Below are 14,413 nucleotides of genomic sequence, written 5' to 3' on the forward strand. Positions count from 1 at the left end.
TGTACTTAGTTACTCTCCACCACTGGAAATAGACAGCTAAACTTCACAACAAAGTTTTGCATATAGCTGCCAGTGAATCCCACTGCTCATTTCACCATTATTATTTTATTACATTATTTTAATAGGTTTTTTTTACCTCCACCAATGGAGTGATTGCCTGATTGGCTAAGATTGACATCTAAAGCTTGCAGGAGTGGCCCGTTTTCAACAAAATGCCGCAAATCATCGCCGGGTCCGATTGCGGTGAAAGTTTGCTCACACATTTGCACTACAATGAGGAAGAAATGCCACCCTTCCACATTGCCCTGTTATAGCGCCACCAGCAGGTCTAATTTAACAGAACACATTTTTAGAACAAAATGCCTCAAATCATGAATGCAGCGTCTGATTGCCATCAAAGGCCTAAGAAGAAATGCCACCCTTTTCACATTATAGCGCCACCAGGAGGCCACGATAACCTACCTGACCTGGCGGAGACCTGTGCTCCGAGGAGCACTTTTTCTAGTATTAACACTGCACTCGACCCGCAGGCCGTAAATCAAAGGCAACATTCAGAAACATTTGTGAGTTAACCCATTAAGACCTGAGGCGATTCTTTAAAAAAAATCTAAATCCTAACAGTTTTTTGAAAAAAATATTTTTTTTTAAAAAGAAATCGCGATTTTTTAAAATAGCAGATCTGCAAGCTCGTAGCGCGGCACTCGGTGCCGTGCTATGAGCTTGTAGATCTGCTATGTTTGAATAGCCAAAGAAATCTAAAGTGACACAGATGCGTTCCAGGTATTAATGGGTTAAAATCATCGGCAACAACTAAACACTACAGATTCATGGAAGGGGGGGGGGGGGGGTATACCCCAATATGCTTAGTAATAGCAAAGTGGACTGTACCTGGACTGGGTGTTTGTACGGTCTGCGCAGAAACGGTAACCTGACACCTCTGGCCTCGCTCCCCTTTCCATGGCCAACTCCACTTGGCGAATACGGAACTGGTTATCCGCTTACATTTTTGTGAGCTCCACCTGGAGCCTGAAAGCTCTCATTTGGATTCACACAGTCTTCCATTTCCAGACGTGCTATGCGCACATTGGCACGGGAGCGAGATAACCAGGACTTAGCAGAGCCTGCTGTATCTGAGGAGAAGCCCGAATCTAGACGCGGTGATGAGGTGTCAGGAGGAGGCTTGTCAGACTTTGCAATAGACCATATTCACACGGCGGCCATATTGGAATTTAACATTGAAAGTGCCGCCACCCGGGGTGGCTACTTTCATTGACTTCATAGAAACATGGCCGCCGTGTGAATATGGTCTATTACCCCTTTAGCTGGCACAACCAACAGCCTCATGTCCACCAAATACCCAATGTACCCTCATCTCACCTTCCCTCTGTAGTGAAGCCATCTCACAATAAAACTGAAACACCGCTACTCAAAACTCCCAATTCACTCACCAACAGTGACGAGCCCCCATTACAATCGTTACAATCCTTATGTCTAGGAGGGAAGGGCTGTGACATAAAGTTGGTGTGTGAAATGAAGCTTTATTGGTTTTCACCGGTTTTGCTATGGCATACAGAAAGTGACAGATATCAAATATACAAATAGGTGAATTAACTTAAATTATACAAACTTTATAAAGGGACCCCAGTGCAGAAAATCAATAAACAAATATAAAAAGCTTACCTACTCTTTTAAACCCCTATCTAGCCTAATCTCTATCAAATAAAAATTACATCAAATCCCAACTCTTAACTAACTTCCCTAATCTAAAGTGAAGCAAAACAAGACAGGTACAAAAAGCGGGCACTGGCGGTCCAACATAAATACACAACAAAGTTGAGCACCGTATTTTTACTTCTTTGAGGGTTATCACTTATCCTTGGTTCAATACTATTATAGCAAGCTCAATGCAACCAGGATGCAACACACACAGAGGGTACAAAAAAAAATACATGGGGTACTAAACTTTTAGCTCCCATAGTATTTACTTTGAAACATTCAGGTGGACAGCGTGTAACAGCACTAAACTGCATGCTACACACTGCCACTGCGCACAGCTGATGACAGTTCTTTTATAATGGCCAGGCGTCCTTCTGATTGGTCCAATTGCTGATAGACGGTCTCCTCCTCAACCAGGTCTCCTCCCACGTAGGACCTGAGCTGGATAAGCAGGAGTCAGTGGGACTACCAAATACCTGTACCATCCATAGTAATACATACAATAATATAAATAAACCCTCACATGTAACAGGCCTTAACTTAAAATGTATACAACACACAGCTTAGATCTTTGGATTAAATTGGAGAGCAGACCCGTGCGAACTTGGTGATGTAAAAAACATATCTGTAGTGTAAAAAATGCGGCCGCAGTGACTTTACGAAAACACAGGGCATTTCTCTTCTCAAGTGAAAGAAAAAGGTGTTTTCAGTTGAAATAACACTGACTTTCCCATAGACTTTTGGGGGTGTTTAAAGTTAAATATTTCAAAAACTACAAATTATTTCAAAAATAAAAGTACAAGCACACGTGTCCACAGTAAGCTGGATTTTTTTTAAAGTTTGAATGGAGTTTCTGAGTGAAAGTATGTGAGTAGTTAGGTGCCATACTTTTGGGAGAGAATAATAAAGAAATAGTTAAGATATCTATAGTGTATATAATGTGTATTATTACAATAATAATAATAACTAGAGGTTTGGGCCGCTTTGCGGGCCTCACATCTAGGCCCGATCAGCTAGATCACAGCTACGTTGCACCGGTGATCCAACTGATATGGCCATATGATATTATATGGAGAGGCGCAGTAGGGTGGGGTCCTAGCGACTAAGAACAAAGGCGCTGCGGCCAAAAAGAAGGAAAGCTGCTGTGGCTAAAATGTTAAAATGTAGTTTTATATTAACTGTACAATATGTAAGTACATTGAAGGTGGGGAAAGAAGCCTAAGTATTAGCCCGAGCACTGATCAACAGTCTGTGGCAAGTTTTGGGGCAAGTGGAGTGATCGTGTGCTGAGCAACCCCGGACGTACTTTTGGAGGTCAATTATAGTAGTAGGATAGGATAATAATAATAGTACTTCTTACACCACAGTAAAGGCTGCTGCAAAATTAAAACAATAAAGACAAAGCAAAGATTAAAAGAAAAATATTCCATTTTATTTGTTAAGAAAAATGTTTTCTGGATTGCTTTCAGAGCACATTACTCCAAACAGAAGTGTCTTTTACAACAGAGGTTCTCAAAGTGTGGTCCGGGGACCCCCAGGGGTCCTTGAGGAGGCTGCACAGGGTCCCCCAGCAAAACGGTAGTTGTGAACCAAATGGACCCTTACAGGTCTGTAACTCTGACAGTGTACGAATGGAACCAAATGGACCCGTAATCCATTTGTACACTCTCACAGTTATGGGGGTCCGATGGCATAATGGTCGTCGTTTTACAAAACAGTTCAAACACTTTCCTAAAACTAAATGACACTTTTCATTTACAAAATGCACTGAGGTGTTCAAAACAATATGCATACAAAATATAATTTGTTGAACTTCAATTCAAATGTCATTATGATCCAACATTCTAATTAATTAAGAAAGAAAAGTTGAATACCATGAAAATTGCAGATTTACATGTGAGGTTGTAGATCTCCCCCCCACCCTCTTCTTCTTTTAAACAATAATAATAATAATAATATCAATCATTAGATCAATAAACACTGAGGAGCCTCTGTGTGTGTGTGTGTGTGTGTGTGTGTGTGTGTGTGTGTGTGTGAGCACACACGTAGTACTCTTCCTCCTCCTCCTCTATCTGAAACACAGAGACACTGGCCTTCATTTATCAACGCAGCTTATAAACCGGCTTATATTTTTCCATATATTCGGCCGTACACCAACATCGAAGTCACATTTATCAACGAATCCTACACAGCTGATCCGAGCCTACATTTGGTCCCAGGCTTGATAAATGTCACGGCTGGAACCTAGCGTCATTTAAATAACACGCCCTTAAATATTCTCAAAACGCCCCGATTTTACGACATGAAGAAGGACCAGAATACGACCAAAGACATCAAAAGCCAATGAGAAAGAGTTTCCCCCGCCTGCCTCGCCACACACGCACACGCCCCCCCCTCTCTCTCTATCTCTCTCTCTCTCTCTCTCACACACACACGCCCGCCCAGCTGTGTTTTTCATGTATTGTAATCCGTACCGTAGCGGTACAATCTTTGTCACGTAGGCTTGTAGCCTACATGAATGACATATTATGATACCAATCACATCGCCATGAATGGAATACGTTTGTATATTAATTTATTTAACCCATACCGAGCAGTGCACAAGCAGTCATGTAGGATATTCCCCGTGAGACGGCAGTGGTTTCGGTCCGTCCCGTTAATAAGAGATTGGAGCGTCGGGTTTATATCCTTAACCCATCCAGGTTGTAGTCTTCAAAACTCTCTATGACATAACTCCATAACACATAGGACAAGCTACTGTAAGTTTGTACACCTCACTGTCCATGAAAAGATCGTCGGCAGTCCCGACCGCGGGACTCCCGAGTCCCGACGCAAAAGCGCTCATATATTTTTAAAATAGCAGATCTACAAGCTCACAACGCGTCGCGATGCGACCCGTTTTTGAGCTTGCAGATCTGCTATTTTAAAATAGCCAATGCAACTGAATGACTGTTAAAGCAGTTTGTTTAAATTACTTTATAAAATTTTATATTTTCACAGGGATTAATTATTAGTGTGTAGATATACATTTAGGAGTGGATTATGTGTCCAGATGCCTGTCAGACAGTCAGACAATGCTGCTCCGCAGGTCTAGAATGGAATAAACGGGCGCAGCCAACGTCAACAACTGGTCTCGACCAGACGTGAGATCTCAGCGTATGGTAGGATGAAGCCCACGTCAGGATATATTGATAAATGCCGAAAGGTGCGGTGATCTCGCCCTACGCCCATTATTTGGGCTGCAACGCGTTGATAAATGAGTGTCACTGAGCCCCCCCAGCAGCTGAACCCAGCATAGAGCGGTTCAGTGAATGTGGACTGGAAGGTGTACAGGTGTGTCAGTGTGCCAGAGGACATTGTGTAGAAGGACACAGTGCCAGCAGGCCAGTCTACATACACTGATACTCTACCAGAGGAGGAGGAGGGACGGACGGAGGAGGGACGGACAGGGAGGACAGTTTTCTTCTCATTGTGAATCACAGTGTAATTGTTATCATAACCATTACAGTCCAGACTGCAGGACTTATCATTGGATCCAAACCTACTGTCATCACCCTGTCTGTTGATTCCTCTGTATGCCACTGCAATATAAACCCCTCCACTCCACTCTACCTCCCAGTAACAGTGTCCCGTCAGACTCTCTCTACACATCACCTGACTGTAGGTCTCAAATCTGTCTGGATGATCAGGATACTGATGATCCTCTCCCACCCATGCCACCTTCATGTTGTTCTCAGACAGAGAGAGGTGACTGTTTGCTGTGTTTGGATCCAGTGTGAGTTCACACACATCTGATGGGAAGAACAACATACAATACATCACCAGTTTACAATCACACCTAATTATTATTAATAATGTGTGTTCTCTCAACAATGTCAGTGTATGAAGGGTTTCTGTAAAAGCAGTGAACTGATCACCATGGACTCACGTTGTAAAAAGTCCTTTCTGTCGTGAGTGGTTTCTGGACGTGAGACATGGACTGGAGGCTCTGTAAATACAAAAAGTCATTAAACATTATGGACATTAAACATCATGATGGACATTAAACATCATGATGGACTTTGAACATCATGCTCAAGCTCATAGCGCATCATACTCAAGCTCATAGCGCGGCACTCGGTGCCACGCTATGAGCTTGTAAATCTGCTATTTTTGAGTAGCCAAATTCAACTTAAAATGACACAGATGCGTTCCCGGTCTTAATGGGTTAAATACCAATCCCATGTTTAATTGTTTAACCCTGTCTTCTACCCTGAGCCATCCCTGTCTACAAAGTGTGTTGGAATTATGTGTCTTTTTAGGCTGAGAAGCAGTCAGATCAGTTTGTTTGGGGAAGTCTGAAGCTTAGTTTGATTGAGTCTGAACACTGATGAAAAGCAGCTCAATATAATCTCACACACACACACACACACACACACACACACACACACACACACACACACACACACACACACACACACACACACACACACACACACACACACACACACACACACAACACACACAGTTTTATTAAACAGAACTACAAGTACCACCTACAGAAAGCTCATATTAATAGGCTACAGACTGTCCATTACAGATTCAGAGACATAGGCATAATGATAAGAGAATAAAGCCAAGTTACGTGATCCTGCCACACACTTAAATCAAAGGTTATATGTGAATCATTGTCTCTTTACCTTTCAGAGGCTTCAGTTCTTTGAGGATTTCACAGACGGCTGCATCGATTCCCTCCTCATGTCTTGAAAAAACACAACGTGTCTCTTCAATGCATTCTGAAATGAAAAGCACCGTGAAATGATCAAAGAAAAATCGGACAAAGATATTTGACCCGGGATCTTTCTCGCTCTATGCTTTATACTTTTCCAAAATAAACTTCCATAATAAAAGGTCTCAAGCTAAAAAGGCGCACAAGCCTGGTCGCTCGCCTGCATGCGGATGAGCTCCAGTTGAACCACACGGGCACGCCCATGCACCTTATGCACTCGTACATGTCACGGTTTCAACCGGAAGTGTGTGTGGTGTGTTCAAGACAGCACAGGGTAAGAAAATGCGTCTGAGTCTGAGTATTAATGTAAATTCACCTGCAAATGAAGGCCTATTTTCAGGCTCAGGGTCCCAGCATTTCTCCATGAACTCCACCAGATGTCCTAATCCAGCTGCTTGCTGGACATCTATTTTGTCCAGAAGAGGTCTGTCTCCCCTTGGAATCGTTAATTTCGCGTAGGAATAATCCCCTCCTACACCTAGGCCTAGAACCACAATGGAAAGAAGACGGCAAGGACTTTTTAGAGAAAGTGTTTGACTGTACTACTGTTTTTACATTTCTGTCTAAAAAAATATTCAATCAATCAAAAACACTGCGTGCGTGCGTGCGTGCGTGCGTGCGTGCGTGCGTGCGTGTGTGTGTGTTTCCGTGATTGTATATGATAATGTCACACAGACAGACAGGCAGGCAGACAGACAGATAGACATGCAGCTGTCCTGATAGTGAGAGCAAAGTTACATTAAGTAATTTACAAAGTAACAAACACAATTATAATATTGTATAATTGTATTTGTTAGTTTGTAAAACACTTTGTAACATTGAAAAGTGATTTACATAATGATGTTTATTTAATGTGTTAAAGTCCATCCCAGCAAACTGAAGATGATGGGCAGTGCTGATTATAAACTTTATAACATGGTCAGAGGCCTTAAGGATCTGGAGGCAGTGGCGTATAGTAGGGCTGTCATGATACGCTACACACTACTGGCCTCACCATAATGCTACATAAACCAGTGGTTCTGTAGTCTTAAAGGGATAGTTCACCCAAAACATTACTTTTTTTCTATGGATTAGTCACCCCATGGATACATGAATTCATGGAGATTTTTTAGTTTTTGTCTCATTCCTAAGACAATCATTTGATGACCAGCAGTAGGCAGCGGTTCCGGTAGGAGACACAAAGGAGACTCTTTGTGTCTCCAACCGGAACCGCTACCGGTCATCAAATTATTGTCTTAGGAATGAGACAAAAACAAAAAAATCTCCATGAATTCAAGGCTTCATGGGGTGTGTTAGCCTGGTAAACCCTCCCTCCGGAAATCTCATTTCTATTTGATTCCAGGAGTGAGTCTGGCCTGAAGGCTTGTATGGGCGTTTCTAGCGCATTACCAAAAAAACGAGCCTATCAGCGTAGTCGCTCATCGTTCTGTGATTGACAGCAAAAGTTGGCCAATCAGGTGGCGAGTTCGAGTGAGCCCGAATGGACCCGAGTGCAGCCTGAGTGCAGCCGACCAAACACGAACGGCCGCCATTGTTTCTGTGGGCAGTTTTCTCCGCTGTTTTAGAACTTCAAAAAGCTCTCAAACTTCTTTTTTGAGGCACGGAATTTACTTATAAGATATCGTTTGGATAGAATTTAGTTGTTTAACTTCATATATGTGGTCAATTAATCATGACAGAGCCTATTTAAAAATAAAAATTCAGAGAACCGGCAGGGGCGGGCAGTGACACGCATTTATCCGAATAAGGCAACCTATTTTGGGCACGGCCATCTCAAAAGGATCATATAAATGCACCTGGATATGGCGTGTTGTTTCCAGTCAGTATGGTCCACAGAAGTATAGCGTAGCTAATAAAAAGGAGAGGAAAACAAGTTGGAAAAAAACATTTTCACAAAATAACATGTATTAGATGACTTTGTATCAACAGCTTTCCTTCAATAGTTCACCTGTAAACATCATAGGAGCGAACGCGATGGTAGTCATCTTCAAAAGCCTCAGGGGGGATGAAGGCCAGAGTGCCTCCTCTGTCACCTCTGCCCGCAGTCATCGAAACACTGTTGGACACCATAGACAAGCCGAAATCTGCTATCTATTGAAATTAAGAGGATAGAACAGTAATTTTAAGCATTTATGCTTTTATTTCAGCAGGACAGTGAAGAGACTCAGTCAGGGCAAAGATGAGGCGATATGCAACACGGCTTGCTAATACTTGACTACATTAAAAGGTAGGGTAAGTGATTTTTTTTTCTTTCTTTTTTTAAGGTTAAAGTACTATATTGTGATAGTAATCATTGTTACAGAGCGTTTGTTTGGTCACAGGGGTCTCTCCAGCTCTTTAGTAACCAGAATATAGTACATTTTCAGGTAGGTGACAACATTTAAGCCAAACAGGAGAGAGCACTAAAAATGCATTTATTTTAATAAAGAGCTGGAGAGACATGGGAGACTCTTTTTACTGAACAAACACTCTATAGCAATGAGTACTAACAGAATACAGAGCCATTTAACACATTTTAACCAAAGTAAATCACTTACCCTACCTTTAAGTGTGACAGCAATAGTGTTAATTTTCAATGAAAACAAAAATTATTTAAAAAGGTTCATTTGTTTTTGTAGAATAGGACATCACCTTGGGATGCCATCTTGGATTTGAATCAGTGGTTAATTCCACTGATTCAGTCCCATTCTTTGAGCCCTATAAAACACAGGGTTAGTTAACCCTAAAACCCAGGATTAGACACCAAAACCACCTATAGGTTGAATAGTAATTGATACATAGCCATTTTAAGCTCCCGGCAGCCATCTTGGACTTGAAAATGTTCATATTTTGGTTGCAGTAGCCTATTGTGGATTGAATTTGTCCCCATGTTTGTGCCGAATCTAGGGGGAACAAGATCAGAGGAGCTCCTTCTGGTGTTGTAGCAGTGGGTGTCACTCAGTCTAGAGTGATTGACTAGAGTGAGTGACGATTGAATTGAATTGAACATACCTTGACGTTTAACTTGGCATCCAGTAGGATATTGTCTGGTTTCAGGTCCATGTGTACGAGGCCCTTCTTACTGTGGAGGAAGTCCATGGCCTCGGCCACCTGGAGGGCCAGACGGAACGCCAGGGGCCAGGGTGGAGGCTTAGACCGGGTTTGCAGGAGGGTCTTCAGGGAGCCTCCTTCCATCAGCTCCATTACTATACCCTGCCTCACGGTAGAGCCCAAGGTGGGGGGACAGCTCTGGTACATCCCATAGACCCTGGGGACATACTGCTGGTCGGCAGCTTCCATGTAAGCAGCCTCACGACACAGGGCAGAATCTGATTGGCCAGAGCTGCAGTGTGGACAGTTTAGGAGGATAAGGACAGCAGTTAGAATACAGTTACTTTGCCGAAGATTATGAAATAAGTCATTATTGTAAATCAACCTCAATTTAGCTTTTTGATCATTGTCATCATACCCATCATGAGCTAGCTTGATGGCCACTTTGCCCAAGTCCTTGTGTTCGGCACTATAGACAAATCCAAATCCCCCTGAGCTAAGCCATTCCCAGTTCTCCAGGCTTTCGTCTCCAATTGTCTTTCGGTCACGCTGTGCCATCTCATAGGACAGAAAGATTCAACTCTAGAGGGAAATAATTATAGGACAATTAATCTCAAGTCCTGAAACATATGGTGGTTACCACCATATGCATGGAACTGAATGTCTTTCACTTTGAGCCATTCAAAAACAGTAGCTACACAAGCAATAATGTTAACATGACCAAGTTTAGCAAAATATGCACTGTCTTCATGGAATCAATGCATGTATCCAAACATAAAGTAAAAGCACATCCTGCACCAGTACCGTACGGTATCATAGTTGAAGGTTTTAATGACTGACTGAGTCCTTACAACGTGTTAAGTAGGCTACTGACGTTTCAACAGAACCTTGACGTGAATCTTGTCATAGGGGCCAACACTGATATTTTCACAAATTGGTACCACCTAAGGTGACCGTAAAGTTTTTGTATTTTTGTCTTCCTACATGTCTCTAGTTTATATTTTGGTATGATAGCCCTTCCAATCTTGTAGCTTAATGGCAGTTATCACTACCTACCGGCTAATGTATCCGGTAGGAGACACGAAGTAGAATCTTTGTGTCTCCTACCGGAGTATCAAAATTATTGCGACAAAAACCAAAATATATCCATGTATTCAAGGCTTCATGGGGTGTGCAATTGATAACTTCTCAGATTTTTGGTGTTTGCAAAAAGACTGCTTTCCATAAGCTTGTAAAAGTTGACCCTCCTTAGGTCTAGGGTGGTCATAGCTGAATGGGTAGAGAGTCCCCCTGGGAAACTTAAAGGAGGAATTCACCCAAAAAATCATTTATTTTCTATCAATTACATGTAATGTTAGCCCCGAAAGCCTGAAAAAAACACTAAGTGGTGCTAGTTGTTCAAATGATAGAGAGACAGAGTCAGTGTGAGAGAGAACCCACTAATAGTCGCCAAAATGGCAACTTCACATAACCAATAAAATTGTTCATACTACAAATACAAAACATGCAAAGTTGCATATAAAATTAAGTTAAAGGGTATTTCACCTTCAGAATTAATGTTTGGGTCATTTTATCAGCCCCCCGGACAGTTTTGAAGTTGCTCGATTCAGTATTTAGATATTTGATATTCATTTTATCAGACACGCCCCCTTCCTATACAAACCCATGAATGAAAAAAGTAATTGACAAAACACGGTCTTCTCACGTATTAGAAGGACAATATCAGTCACCAGAACCAAGAACGGGTGTTTTCAATGAATCTAACATGTTTAAAATGGAGTTTGAAGTTACAATGGGTTTGAATAGGAATGGGGCGTGTCTGATAAAATTAATATTAAATATCTAAATAGTGTATCAAGCAACTGTCTGGGGGCTCACAAAAGACGTAGTAGACGATAAAATAACACTTTAAAAAAAAAGTGAAACATCTCTTTTAAATCCTTGTCTCGTTCACACCTAGACTGCTATGCATGCATCATCTGCATTCCTCTGCCTCTCTCGACCGAGAGAGGCAGGCTCGGCCCGGCTCGGCCCGAAAACGTCGAACTTGAGAACTTTAGAAGGAAGTAAGGAAGGGGCCCAATTTCTTTCCAATATGGCTGCTGTGCATAGAGTCCAAGCACATTTCCGCACAGTTTATACACTGTACTCTCAATGGGAATGCAGGCCTCTCCTCTCTCTCTCTGAGAGGCGTGATAAGCACTGGTATCTGTTCATTTTTAATGCCATCTCAGGAATGCTCCCCCGTATATCTGTGCCTTGGTGGATCAGATCCCTAGTCCCTACCAGACTCGCTCAAGTGACTTCCTGACGCTCAAGGTGCCATTTACTCACACAGAGCTATACGGCAAGGCAGTATTCTCTGTTAGAGCTCCATCTACTTGGAATGAGCTCCAGAAATCCCTAAAAAACAGATCACTGCCTTCCTTTGGTCAATTTAGGGAAATGGTTTCCAACACTTTTGATCCAGACTGTAACTGTTTTAATTAATTTCCAGCCTATCTGTCTTAGTTCTCTGAATATGTTTGAGTTTTCTCTGTCCTCTAATTCATATATTAATATTGATGTAAATTAATGTTTATTCCTTGATTATTGGTTGATTAATATGTTGTGTATCTCGTCTACATTGAAAATGAGGGCCTGCCCCTCAACTGTACTTCGAGTTTAAATAAAGGTTATGATGATACACCACAATCACTCAACTCCCCCACATTCACTCCATATTTTCCGTTCCAACCAAGGACAACCAATGCTTACCTGTTTAGTTGCTGCTGTCTAAAAGAAGTCTGCCGTCCCTCAGAGCGGGTTGATGTGAACTACACCAGATCGTGTTTACTCTTTATGTACAGCACTTGAAACAATACCTGTCTTCCCCACTGAGTTTCTGGTTGATTAGCATTCAGGTATTCACTCTGCAGACATAAGCTGTTTTCTAAAAGCCTTTGGGTTAGGAGCAGGGGGAAGTGATTTAGATGTAATTGTAATAATTGACTCAAAACAGCTGCTGTGGAATGATGTATAATTGTTATTGTGAAAACTAAAAATAACTAAAATCATACAGAAAATGTCCTTAGTTTATAAAAAAAAAAGAAGCTTTATGAGCTTGTAGATCAGCAATTTTTTTCTATTGTCCTGACCTGATACCAGTGGTGTCATGGAGGCCACACAGAGTACCACGGCGTGTGGCCGATAAATCTTTCACGTGCAAGGTAAGGCACGGTACAGAGCACGCGCGTGCATGCATGTGCACGCCAGAACACGCCCCCCCCACCCACTAGATTCATGAGCCAAGTACCCAAATGGCTACTTTGCATAACAGGTTTACAAGTGAGTGTGACATTGTATCCTCACTCCTTGCATCTATAGGCTACACCATATATATATATATATATATATATATATATATATATATATATATATATATACACACACACATCTATAGGCTACACAGTAACAACACAGCATGTTGTCTTCAGTAGGGCTGCTGTCAGTATCCTATCTGCACGCAGCAATGCCTCAGCCACCGTCGAAGAAGAGAAAGATACTCGTTCAAAGCAAACTTTTAGTGTCAGCTCTAGAATTCATGGCATTCCTTTAATTTGTATTAGTTTAAAAAGACAAAAACTAAGCTAAAAAACATTTCCTATACAAACATGTTTCCTACTTTAAGGTCAAATAAAATGCGTGCGGTGTGCACGTGCGGTGAGCACGTGCGGTGAGCACTGTGGCGATTAGCGGTGCATCGCCACTACCCCTGACTTATTATATGTGTCAGTTCATTCACGTGATGACGGTGGCCAGCCACACTGGCTTTTATGAATGGCCGGTCTATGTGTGAAATGTTTGTGAAATGTTTGTGGGCTCGACCTAACTCACGGAAACTATGTGTGAAACTAACTGGAACTGTGAATGAAACTGAACTGTACCATATAACCTGAACTATATTAATATAACTACGTTGAACGACAATCTCTGGTGTCTGAAGTTTATTGTGTGTTACAGTGTGTATTTATGGGGTGTGTAGAGAACAGGGACGGATTATGGCTTGTGCACATTGTGCCCGTGCACAGGGGCCCTCGAGCCAATTGGGGCCCTGGCACTGCCACCTGAAAATCAACATTTCGATCAGTCAGTCGGAGACCCCTCGGTCCATTTAATCTACTTCCACTAGGCAGATTTCAAAATACAACCTGTGTTGTCAAATGACATTACACGTTTCCAATTGTGTGAAATAAAACATACTCTTATTTTGAAAGCCTCCCAGTTGTAGGAGGAAATCCGCTTTCTATTAAAGCCTCTTGACAAGCAAAACAACGGACCTGGATTAAACGCAAGAATTTGGCAAAACGTCATATTTACGATAAGAAAACCATGTGCTTGTGATTTACACAATGTAGACAGTTCTCTCTTTCGACCTCAGCTCTGTGGCAGCCGGTGAGTAATGATCTCATCTTGACTTACAGTAACCTAGACTTGTGCTCAGAACCAGTGGTGGAAAGTAAGTACATGTACTCAAGTACTGTACTTAAGTACAAATTTGAGGAATTTTTACTTTACCGAATTATTTTACATTTTCAGTTATTTTACTTCTACTCCACTACATCTCAGAGGCAACAATTATTTGAAAACTTTAGTTACTAGTTACTTTGTAGATTTGTATTATTAATACAAAACATACATTAACCACTTTAGCCCTATTTAAACTTTGGCTATTTGAAAATAGTCGATCTACAAGCGATGCGACACATTGTTGTGAGCTTGTAGATCTGCTATTTTCAAAATATTTTACAATCATAATCAGTGGAAACCCTTTATCCACAGCCTGGGGTCCACAATCACCATCAGACCTCCAGCTTATACAGTACATTTGCTCACCTCTGATCAAAGTTAGGAGTCCTT

At 41.7% G+C, this 14,413-nt stretch overlaps 1 protein-coding gene across 1 annotated transcript; it reads right to left on the reverse strand.

The window, feature by feature from the left end:
- Positions 1 to 4,836: 4,836 nt before the first annotated feature.
- LOC308090865 (receptor-interacting serine/threonine-protein kinase 3-like) lies at positions 4,837 to 12,339 on the reverse strand (the record flags this gene model as incomplete). The annotated part of the gene is made up of 9 exons (XM_080436138.1): positions 12,272 to 12,339; positions 9,933 to 10,096; positions 9,476 to 9,806; positions 8,433 to 8,575; positions 8,281 to 8,333; positions 6,801 to 6,968; positions 6,396 to 6,491; positions 5,645 to 5,704; positions 4,837 to 5,507 (listed from the first exon to the last, which is right to left on the reverse strand). Exons 2-9 carry the CDS (start codon positions 10,070 to 10,072, stop codon positions 4,837 to 4,839), a joined length of 1,662 nt encoding a protein of 553 aa, XP_080292264.1. The 5' UTR covers positions 10,073 to 10,096; positions 12,272 to 12,339.
- Between the last annotated feature and the right edge of the window lie 2,074 nt (positions 12,340 to 14,413).

The sequence above is a fragment of the Gymnoscopelus braueri genome, assembly GCF_963280865.1.
Source record: "Gymnoscopelus braueri genome assembly, chromosome: 8".
Classification (NCBI taxonomy): Eukaryota; Metazoa; Chordata; class Actinopteri; order Myctophiformes; family Myctophidae; genus Gymnoscopelus; species Gymnoscopelus braueri.